We start from the raw sequence: 12,031 nt of genomic DNA, 5'->3' as shown, positions 1-12,031 counted from the left end.
ACCGTAATGCTTTCGTGATGATTTTATGAGAACGTGTATTGTAGTCCAATAAGTAATAAAAACTCATGACGCGACGTTAGTGACGTCGTGATGCTGTTTCAGCGCAGTGCTACAAGACCGCTGTTCACAGCCAGCTGGTAATAATGTAATACATTTAATAATAAAAAGCTGTTTCGGCTGCAATTTCTTTCTTTGTGCATGAGTAAGAAAAATATTGTGTAACCACATTGTTTTTTTTTTTCTTTATAAGCGCTCTTTGTTGATGCTGGGCCGAGTAAAAGTGAAACTGCGGACTACTTTCCTGAAGCGCGCGGATGAATCTCTTTGCAGCTGTTGGCCTACGAGCGTCTGCCGCCTCCCTCGTCGTGTCCGAGGAGCTGCTACACAGTCGGGTTCGACGTTTAGCGTGTGACCAATTTTATTTAATTGCTCGTGCAGCGCGTGCCGCCGGCCCTTGTGGTAGCCATGGATGAAGAGTACGACGCTATCGTGCTAGGCACCGGGCTTAAGGTGAGCGCCGTTTGATGTTGAATCGGTGGGTGGGGTGTTTTCCTGTCGTTGCCGGCTCCCCTCGTTAGGCTTAGGCTGCTCACTACACCGCTTGGCAAACCTAGCCACTCGGTACAGGGAACCGTGAGAATAGATCGAAATGCTGCCTCTATGCAGATGTCTGCCCTGAAATTCGCATCGATGTTGTCTTACGCGGCCAAGCCGTATGTTTGACAGGCCCGACCTAAACTACTGCAGACCAATTTCGTTTTTTATTTTTGGTAAGTTCATCGGCTCCACGTAGCTTGACCGAGATTCTGAAATGTGCCGGTCCACCGACTTAAAGCCCGTCTGCGGAGTGGCAGCTGCGAGTGCGTAGGCCTAGCGTGATCACCGACGGGCCCTATGACAGCTGCTTCGACAAAATCTACCTGAGCAGCCATTATTGGTGGTTTCTACAAAGTGGCCAACTCAGCCACGCGTTTGGCTTGCCTTCGAAAATGAGCAACGCAAAACGGGTCGTTTTGGCTCCTCCTCTCTCTCCACGGTTGTCGAACAATGCGAAGCCACCTCGGCCGAGCATTTGCCGCTGCGTCGAGTGTTGTGACGTCACGCGTTTGCAAAAGATCTGGCTGTTTAGTTAATTTAGCCAGTGACCGCATGTTGGTACGTGACGCTTGGCGGGAAATTGCACCGCCTTTCAAACGGCATTGCATGCTAACCCCCTGTTTCCTGGTGTGGGGTACAGTTACCATGCTTGCTGTCTGGGATGCCTACGAGCTTTGACTTGCAAGGTTCTTTGCTTTTCAATGGTCATTGCACATACTGGCCACAGTATAGACTCGGAGGGCGCAATGCCTAGGATGTTGTGGCTCTCGCATGGCCGTCAGCACTTGGTGGGGATTCTAGGTGGTTTTCTTGGCCTGCTGCTACTTCAAACTTGTTTGGCTATAGTTTGGTAAGTTTCTTTATGTATGCTGCTTCAGTTGTCGGCTTTACTGAAAATCCACTTGACAAGGAATATTTTGCCGGGAATTTTGAGCACCTTGATCCTTCTGTCAACCAAAGTGAGCTCCAGTACTGGCACATGCCGATTTATGGTGTATGAGGCACTATTGCACAATGAAATTGGGTGGATGATTGTGCGTCAGTTTCAACAAAGCTTTGCAGTGATGCTAACATGGCATTCAGTTGCTTTGTGGCCCAGCAGTGTGCACTCTTTCTAAACCACATGGCTGGCATGGCTTTGCTTGTTCAACAGTATTTTGATTGCCAGCACTTGTGGGCTGTATTTGAAGCTTCTTGTTGGCGAAACATCTCTCTTAGTAGGTATGTTTCACACACCTGTCACACACCTTTTTACGTGTGTTTGTGCCCTTCTAAGAGCCTTGCAACTCCATTACATCAGGCATTGAAGGTTGTTTGATAGTTCCATGCATTTTCGTTACAGGCTATATGTCATACATGTTTGAGTACTTCAACTAGGGAACGCATGCACAAAACATCGTTGGATGAATGCATAGGGCATCTTGTGCAAAGTGTACAATTGCACTGCTGATTCGTGGCATGCCATCCTATCTCAAGTTATTGTCAATGGTTTCACATCCTGGCCGAAGAAATGCCCTAACAGATTTCATTCTGAAAACAATGAAGACATTGACGAGGCATTCATTGAATTCGACATGCTTGACTTGTTTTTGTTCTGCCAGCACCAGAGCGATATTGATGGTTTTCAGGATTACTTTGACTAATACTATATTGATGGACTACTTCCCAGACTTTTACAGATCAACAAGAAAATCTCTGCTTCTCCACAGTGTACTTTTTCGTCTCTGCAGACTATCTAAAAAATGCTTATTTTAGATGCAAACTGGCCCCTGCAGACTATGCACCACAGGAGGGCTATAGTCCAGAAAGTATGGTGTTTTAGAATTTTTAGTTTCGAAAGGATTGTGGTGTTGCCAGCATCAGAGTATCCAGTGTTTGTAACTATTGCTACGCTTGAAATGGAGGGTTTGTGGAAAACTCGTCTCGTTGGGGATGATCATAGTAAAGAAAAGCAGGCACTGACTGCATAATTAAACATTAAAATGAAAGCAAATGAGAAGTTTTGGTCGAACTGTCTCATTTGTTCTCATTTAATGGTTTAATTGTATGGTTGGTATCTACTTTTCGTTACAATTTATATGCTTGAGCAGCATTTTGGTTTAATTCATATTTTTTGCGTGGTCAGTGAAATTTTTTTTGCATGCCATTTTGCCACGAACGCCTTTGGGCTCACTTGCATTTCTTACAGCAGACTGTGCCTCAGTAATGACAGCTGCTATTTTCTGCAAGCCAAAAGCAAAAAACACTCAGCTCCAAAGTGGTCATGCTGCAGAAATTATTATGCTAACAAGAGCATGTGTCTACAGTGTAAAGCACAAATGCAAATGCATAACCAGCATTTGAGTGCACACGAAGTTAACAAATTAGTTTTGCTCATAGCATGAACCACTGGTGTGATAGCTTTCAGAATATGTGCAGTAAGCCTTACTATCTCGTGCAGTGTTTGTTCGAGGGAACTTATGCAGGTTTAAGTGAGCCGTTAGTTGCCTTTGGAGAAGCGAAAAAAAAGTTAATCACGTGTTGTGTGGGAGCTCTGCTTTTGCTCCCCCTTGTACTGCTGGATTCATTCTCCAACCTATATTTTCGCACTAGTAGGCCTTTTGCAATCCTTGAAGAAAACGGGTCAGGGCCATCATAAGCAAAGTGCTAGAAGACCTATACATCAGAAAGAAATCATTTATCTCAGCAACCTGTGCACCAGATTTGGTGAGGTTTATTGTATTTAAAAGAAAATGTTCAAATCTAGTGATAGTGACTGATGGAAGCGGACTTTCAGTTAGCACATTTTCAGAGAATGAAAGTAAGGTTCACAACTCCAAACTTGGTAATAAAAAGAAAGAGAACAATTCTGCAAACTGCATCTAATATTACATCTAAAGTGGACAAAAGTAATGTATTGCTTGCCAATCTGCAATATAGAATTTTTATGTGAGTACGACTTTTGCAAAACCCTTGTAAACATTGTAACAAATTCACATTAGCTGCAAGTTTATACATCAAATTTGCCCACTTTAGATACTCCATTGGAGGCAGTTTACAGAATGGTGATATGTCATTGATGCATAGGGACAAATTTGTAAACTACAAGCTTCTGTTTATATTAAACTTGCAATATATGAAAATCTTCGTAAAGGAATGTAGGCCCTAAATCAAAATTTTACTTCAACAGTCACTAGAATTGAGCTTTTTCTCTAAAATGGAACAAATTTGATTAAAGTTGGCCCAGGGGTTATCTCAGAAAAGCATTTCTGAGATTTATATGCATTTGAATAGGCAGCCTCGGTGCCGGGCCTGAAATAAAGCTTCCTCTTAAGATGAATCATTTCTTAATACATATCAAAGAAGAAAAGTTACTTTACCACTGCCTCCACAACAGGGAAGGTGATGTGCCAGAACAGGAAACAGGCACCTGCTCTGTTAATTACAAAGATGAACTGGCGTTGGCCAATAGCTGCAGATGCAGTTGTGCTGTCCAGGATCTCAACTGCTTGAGCATCAGCAGAGTGGCTGAGAGGTACAATCTTGGACTACCTGTCATGTGTTGGAATCCTCGCAGCACAATGGGAGTTTTTTATTCTTTGTAATTTTCTCCTGGTGAATTTTTGGATTCCAGCAACACCACCAGTGGATGACCAGAGGTCCGTAACAGCTATCGCTGTAAACTAGGAGCAAAGCATAATTGGCTTCTGGAGCAAAAATTAGGATACCTGCACCAACACGCTCCCTTGGGCAAGATTTCTGGCACACCATGACAGGCGTGTTCCCAATGCTTGCATACTCTTCAATGGAAGTGGCACAAGAAAACTGTGCTAGAGTTTCATATTTAGCAAATTTAGCAAAATGTACATATATGTGAAGAAGCATGTGATGGATCACTTAAGGGCAGTTATTTCTATATACTGCTGCAATTACGGGCCGCAAAGCCTCGTAAATTAACTGCTAGCCACAACTCGTGAGCAGGCGACTGCTGATGCCTCTATTAAAAATTCTCATTTTCTGCTCATGTGGCATCTGGAGCACTCGAAGGAAGCGTGCTCAGCCCCCTACTTTTTCTTATCTATATTGTTGCAGGAAGAAACCAGGCCCACGAGTGTAAAATAATATATATTTACAACTGAGGTTAATGGCGTTCAGGCAACTGCCAGACTTCCTCTCGTCCAATCCAACTTCCTTCCCTTCACCGTAACATTACCCTCCCGGCGGAGTAGCTCCGTCCCGGTGCAAGTTATAGAGCCTCACTTAATGGGGGGACATAGGGCTTCAGCCTGGCGACGTGAACATCGCTGGTGACGTTGGGAGGCACTGAAGGCTGACCAACTGGGGCGATCTCGTATGTCACGTCGGACAGTTGGCGAAAGATTTGGTACGGACCAGAATAACGAGAAAGTAGTTTTTCCGACAAGCCGACGCGATGTGAAGGCGTCCAGAGAAGGACAAGGGAACCAGGTGAAAAATTGGAGTCTCGGTGCTGAAGGTCGTAGCGTCGCTTTTGAGAAGCTTGCGAGACTGAGACGATGACGGGCGACTTCTCGGGCCTGGGCGGCTAAGTCAATAGCATCACGAGCGTAACCAGTGCTGGGTGATTGTACTGCGGAAGGTAGCAACGTGTCAAAGGGCAAGGTGGGGTCGCAGCCATACGGCAGGTAAAATGGTGAAAATCCGGCAGTGTCGTGACAGGACGAGTCGTATGCGAAAGTGATGTATGGTAAAGCGACGTCCCAGTCGCGGTGGTCGTCGGAAACGTACATGGCCAGCATTTCAGTTAGCGTGCGGTTGAGTCGCTCGGTGAGGCCGTTCGTTTGAGGGTGGTACGCGGTAGCAATCTAGTGTTCTGTAGAACAGGAGCGGAGCAGATTGTCGACGACCTTCGATAGAAAGTAGCGGCTGGATCCGTCTGCAACTGGTGAGGGGCGCCGTGGTACAGGATGATGTTGTATAGTAAGAAGTCGGCGACATCTGTAGCGCAGCTGGTTGGTAGCACTCGTGCGATGGCATATCTCGTGGCATAATCGGTTGCTACAGCAATCCATTTGTTTCCTTTGATGGAAATTGGAAAGGGGCCAAGGAGGTCTAGGCCCACACGGAAGAAGGGCTCTGTAGGGATATCGATTGGTTGTAGCAAACCAGCGGGAGGCATAGCAGGCGTCTTCCGGCGCTGACACAGGCCGCAAGAAGCGACATAATGGCACACAGAGCGATAAATGCCGGGCCAGAAGAAGCGTCGCCGCAGGCGGTCGTATGTACGAGTGATGCCCAGATGTCCAGCAGTAGGAGTGTCGTGAAGTTGCTGGAGCACGGCTAGTCGAAGGTGCTTGGGAACGACTAGGAGGAGCTTCGGGCCGTCAGGATGAACGCTACGATGGTATAAAGTTCCATCGAGCAAGGTGAACATCCGGAGGGACGGGTCATTGGGCGAGTAGCTTAGGCGTTCCATAAGTGTTCGAAGAACGGGATCTTTGCGCTGCTTGTCGCCAATATGGAGGAAGCCGGAGAGTGAGAGAACACTGATGTCCGAGTCTGCATTGGTATCGTCCGGTTGATCCACAGGATTGCGGGACAGGCAGTCAGCGTCTTTATGCAGGCGCCCTGACTTATACATAAGAGAAAATGTATATTCTTGTAGACGCAAGGCCCAACGGGCAAGTCGTCCAGTTGGGTCCTTAAAAGAGGAGAGCCAGCAGAGGGCGTGATGATCAGTTACGACGCAGAAGCTCTGACCGAAAAGGTACGGCCAAAATTTTGCGACCGCGCATACGAGCGCGAGACATTCTCTCTCAGTAATGGAGTAATTTCGCTCGGGCGTGGAAAGAAGGCGGCTAGCGTAAGCAATGACACGGTCATGGCCCTGTTGACGCTGAGCGAGGACAGCGCCGATGCCATGACCACTCGCGTCAGTTCGTACTTCAGTGGGCGCAGAAGGGTCAGTGTGACAGAATTGGAGAAGTTGTAAGCCGCTCAATCAGGGTAGAGAACGCTTTCTCCTGCAGTGGTCCCCAAGAGAAAGAGACGTCTTTCTTAAGAAGGTCAGTGAGAGGGTGAGCTATGTTGGCAAAATTTTTCATAAATCGCCGGAAATAAGAGCATAAGCCCAGAAAACTACGGACATCGTTTGTTGAACAAGGTACAGGAAAATTCCGCACGGCGTGAACTTTCTGTGGATCAGGTTGGATTCCGGCGGCGTTTACGAGATGGCCGAGCATGTTAATTTCACGGTGACCAAAGTGGCACTTAGAGGAGTTTAGCTGAAGGCCAGCCCTGCGAAACACGGAGAGTATGGTTATGAGGCGCCGCAGATGGCTCTCAAAGTTCGGCGAAAACACAATCACATCGTCGAGGTAACAGAGGCATGTAGACCACGTCAAGCCGCGCAAGAGAGAGTCCATCATGCGCTCGAATGTAGCTGGCGCATTGCATAATCCAAAGGGCATGACTTTAAATTGGTACAGACCGTCCGGTGTGACGAAGGTGGTTTTCTCACGGTCCATCTCATCGACGCTAATCTGCCAATAGCCGGAGCGGAGGTCAATTGATGAAAAGTATTGGGATCCGTGAAGGCAGTCGAGAGCGTTGTCAATGCGAGGCAGGGGATAAACATCCTTCTTTGTTATCCTGTTAAGGTGATGGTAGTCAACGCAGAAGCGCCACGTGTTGTCTTTCTTCTTTACTAAGACAACTGGTGATGCCCACGGGCTACTTGAAGGTTCAATGATGTCCTTGTCCATCATCCTGTCATCCTCTTTCTGTATGATGGCCCTTTCTGTTGTGGAGACACGATATGGCCGCCTATGAATGGGGCTGGCGTCACCGGTGTTGATGCGATGCGTGACAACAGATGTCTGGCCAAGTGGACGGTCGTCAAAATCAAAGATGTCTCGATAAGATGACAGGAGGCAACGAAGAGCTGCTGTTTGCTCGGAAAGAAGGTCAGGGGCGATCATCTTAGAAACATCGTCCGTAGGCGTCGAGTACGGAGGAGTGGGTGACAAAGGGGACAGTTAGTACTGAAGGATTCAGGGGTCAAAGAAGGAACCTCAAATTCTTACAAAGGAGTGACATGCACTATGGCAATACCATGTGGCAGCACATGCGACGAAAATCCAAAATTGAGGATGAGCACGCGAGTGCAGTTTTCGCGGATCCGGACTAAGGCGCTTGGCAGGGTAATATTGCGCGACAAAACCACGTCAGTAAGCGGCGACACGACTTACTCGCCATCAGGTACGGGAGGACAGGGCGTCAGGAGGACATTTGTAGCTGCTTGTAGAGACAGCCTTGCAAACTCAGCAGAACATAAGCGGTGTGAAGCACAAGTTGTTGCGTCGGCAGGAAGCGGCAGATCCAACTGTACAACACCTGCGGAGCAGTCAATTTGGGCAGAGTGTTTCGAAAGGAAGTCGAGGCCGAGAATCAGGTCGTGCGGACAATGTTCAAGGACGATAAATAGAACAACGGTATAATGGCTCCCAATGGTCACACGTGCTGTGCACATTCCAAGGACAGGTGAAGTACTCCCATCGGCGACTCGCACAGTGCCCAGTACGGTGGGTTTCAGAACCTTCTTGAGCCTTCGGTGGAGAGCTGCGCTCATAACTGAAAGCTGCGCTCCTGTATCAACGAGAGATCTAACAGGAACGTCGTCAACTTCAATGTCCAGTAGCTTTCCACATGTAGGCAGGGTCAACAGAGGATTTGTGGGCCGGGTCATAGTTGCAGCTTCACCTCCGGGAGCTGCACCGCCTAGTTTCCCGAAGCGAAGCGACCGGTTGCAGAAGGGGACGAAGAGCGGTGAATGAGAGGCGAACGGGACCTAAGACCTTGTGGAGAGGAGAAGCGGATAGATCTTGGTGGAGCACTGTTGGCGTATAGGGCGAGAAAGTGCGATTGTCTGGTACTTCGCGGTAGTGACTCGGAGACCACTACCGTGGAGGCGACGACCAGTGGTTGCGGCAGTGACGGGTGATGTGTCCAATACCGGAACAATTAAAGCAGATGGGTTTATCATCCGCTGTGCGCCAGTCAGCTGGGTTGTGGCGGAAAGCTTTGCGTCTGGGAGCGAGTGGCCAGAAAAATCTGGTAGGTGTTTGTATGACGGACCGAGCAGAGAGATGGAATGCCCAAACTTGCTATTTCCTCCCGAACGACCGCTTGTGTAAGGGAGATAGCGGGCACGCTTTCCCGACAGTCGGGACGAACTGGAGCCGGAGCCATGGCCTCAAGCTCACGGCGAACAATGCGCGTGATATCTTCCGGTCCTGCGGGCTGAACGAACCGCGGCGGGTCTTCGCAAGATATCGCGGCGGTATTGGGCAATCGGTCGAAAGTTTGAGCGACGCGGCGGCACTCCTTTACAATTGCATCCACAGTGGCACAATCCTTACGCATCAGGAGATTGAAGGCATTGTCTGCAATACCTTTCAGTATGTGACCAATCTTGTCGGCCTTGGTCATGTTGTCATCAGCCTTGTGACAGAGGGCCAGCACAACCTGTATGTACATGACATAGGATTCTGTGGACGTCTGAGCGCGGCACGCAAGTTCTTTTTTTGCTGCCAGCTGACGACCGACAGGTCTGCCAAACAGGTCTCGCATTTTTTCTTTGCAGACGTCCCAGCTCGTTAGGTCAGCTTCGTGTGTGTCGTACCATTGCTTCGCAGTTCCTCTTAGATAAAATATCACGTTTGCTAGCATCATTGTTGGATCCCACCTGTTGTCGCACACTCGCTCGTACATCGTAAGCCAGTCCTCGACGTCGGCGTTGTCTGTGCCACGAAATGTCCCTGGGTCCCGCGGATGAGTGAGGATGACCGTTGGCACCCCGCACCTCCACCAAAATGTTGTAAAAAGAAAGCAGGCCCACAAGTGTAAAATGTATATTTACGACTGAGGTTAATGGCGTTCAGGCAACTGCCAGACTTCGTCTTGCTCTCGTCCAATCCAACTTCTTCCTTCCTTTCACCGTAACATCATTAGTATTTGCCTGCCTGTGCAGGGTGCAGAGTTTGGCTTCACTGATTGCGTAATTCACTGTAACATTACCAATGACACTGACTGCAAATCCCTACAAAGTGACCTCAATGGTGCTCATCCTGGTTAATGACCCTTACCATTTCTAAAACAAAACATATGTTTCACTTGTCATACGTCTCATATTCCAACCACTTATATTCTTAATAGCAATACTGTAGAACTAACAAGTACCTTGGGGTGCTCCTTCAGTGTGACATGGCATCACCATATAGACCTCACCCTTGCATCTGCTAACTGCTCACTTCGTCTTAAAGATAACCTCAAACATGCCCTATTCATGTAAAAAAGCTTGCTTATTCTACTCTAATATGCCATAAAATTGAATATGCTGCGTCAATTTGGGACCCTGATCAGGCCTATGTTATCACTAACATTGAGTCCTTGCAAAGCCATGCTGTTAGTTTTATTTTTTCAGACTACTCATCCTATACAACTGTCTCCGAACTAAAAAAATGTGCCGAACTGGAATACATATCGTATCGCCGTAAACTTGCTCGTTTAGTACTTTCCCATAAGCTTTATCAACATCCATCCCTTCACAACAATTTCTTTGTCACCCCATGTCACCTTCCCACGATGTGATCATTCTTTCAAAGTTAAATGCGTAAAGGGCCATTCATCCTTTCATGCCATTCCTCACACAATCATTCAGTGGAACAATTTGCCATCGCACATCACCACAGAAACTGACACCAAAAGATTCCAAGATTTACTTCGCTGTGATGGAAATGTGTAATATTTTGTTATTTTGTTCATCTTTTCCATTCATATTATGCTTTGTTTTCATTGCTGTTCTTTATTGTTGCTCTCTGTATTGTTGTTGCTCTTTCTAATATGTACAGCATTATTAATGATTGTATTGCCTTCCCTGCATGTAATACCCTCCTCGTGAGGGCCTTTACGGTTAACGTGAATAAATGTTTTTGGTTGCATGGGCAGATGTCCTTAGAAAGCGATGCTGTGATCGGTTTGACTTGGGCAGTGCATGATGAGCTGTGCAGTCTTTCCGTGGCTCGCACTGGCTGGCATTTTTCTTCGTAGCTTTCAGCCTTGCTAGTTTTCAAGCACTTTTGTGGTTGCTCATGTATTAGTGCTACTTTCAGCAGGCTTCCTGCACTGTTGTGACCAATAGATCAGCATCTCCGTGAGAGCAAAATTGAGTGCTTTGTGTTAATACAATTCGAGGATGTGTGTAAATGCGCGTTTCAGAACTGTAACAGGGGTTGCACATCCTGCAAGTTGCTATTGAAAAGCATCGGCTCGGATTATTTTGAGGAAAGATTGGGAGCTCGCATCTCATGACTATTTGCAAGAATCACTTTATGGAGAGCAACATACAGACAAAGCAGTAGTATGGAAAGCTTGGAGGTGAAGCAAGTTGAAAGGACCTAGGGTCTGCAGACAGTAGCTTTTTCATTCTGTGTTTAACAGGGTGTCTACTGACCAGGAATTCTCAGGGATTATGAGTACAGTAGAACCCCGCTGTTACGTTCCTTACTGCTGTGTTTTCCCGGCTGCTACGTCGTTTTCATCTGGTCCCGGCAAAGCTTCCATAGGATCCAATGTATAAGGAACCCCGCTGTTACGTAGTAGCTGTGAAAACGTTCCCGCATGATACGTCGCAACTTAGCACTCCGAACCTGCCTGGGCTAAAGTAGGCAACGCGCTCCAACCGCCATTTGGCTTTTGACGAGTTTTGGCCGGGATTGGCTATAGAACTGGCTGCAAGAAGCCGCACGCCAGTTCGAGAGGCCGCCACTAAGTGGCCATTCGTGAAAAATGCTCTCACTATCATCACTGTGATTACGGTCACCGCATGGTTTTTGGACGGGTCGACTCGCGGAGGAGGGAAACTCGGGAGAGGCCCCGATGTCACTCTTTGTGAAGCTAAAGTGAAGCCGGAAGTTGGCGTTGCTCCGCCTATCGGGCCAGCTCTCCTCTCGTTTACATTACTCGTGAAACCACGCAGCGCCGCGCGCGACCGAGCTGCTCGGAAGCGCGCGCTCCGCAGCAATACTAAACAATCGTTAGCACGTTAGCATAATTACGCCAAAGAGGGCAAAATTTCCCGCGGATATTCCTTCGTCTGTTGCCATTGCCGTGGCGCGGTGACGACGAGGAGCACGAGCCGCATGATGCCGGGGAATTGCCAAATCCTAGCTTTGGAGAAGCCGTCGCGGCTCTGGACCTCCTCCGCAGGTACGTCGCACCTCACAGCGACGCTGACAGCAATGTGGCCTTCCAGGCTATTGAGAAACGTGTGGTGATTTCTAGCGAGCGAAAGAAACGGCAAGCCACCATTCTAGACTTTTTTAAGTCCTAAGCGCACTCTGTGGAAATAAATCGTCTATAGTTGAAGCTGCGCTTTTTTCATTCATTTTCGGAGCTTTCCTCACTGTTGGTTTTC

The 12,031-nt window shown here is 47.7% G+C and overlaps 1 protein-coding gene across 1 annotated transcript in view; it reads left to right on the top strand.

Annotated features, from left to right (window-relative positions):
• The first annotated feature begins 321 nt into the window (after positions 1 to 321).
• Positions 322 to 12,031, top strand: part of Gdi (GDP dissociation inhibitor) — a 107,613-nt gene continuing 95,903 nt past the window's right edge. The window contains exon 1 of the mRNA XM_050177240.3: positions 322 to 510. Coding sequence (XP_050033197.1) covers positions 466 to 510 — 45 coding nt within the window. The 5' untranslated portion in view covers positions 322 to 465. The remainder of the gene's footprint in view (positions 511 to 12,031) is intronic.

The sequence above is a fragment of the Dermacentor andersoni genome, chromosome 9 (assembly GCF_023375885.2).
Source record: "Dermacentor andersoni chromosome 9, qqDerAnde1_hic_scaffold, whole genome shotgun sequence".
Taxonomy (NCBI): Eukaryota; Metazoa; Arthropoda; class Arachnida; order Ixodida; family Ixodidae; genus Dermacentor; species Dermacentor andersoni.
Note: the sequence above shows the minus strand (reverse complement) of the source record. Positions and strands in the feature narration are given on the sequence as shown.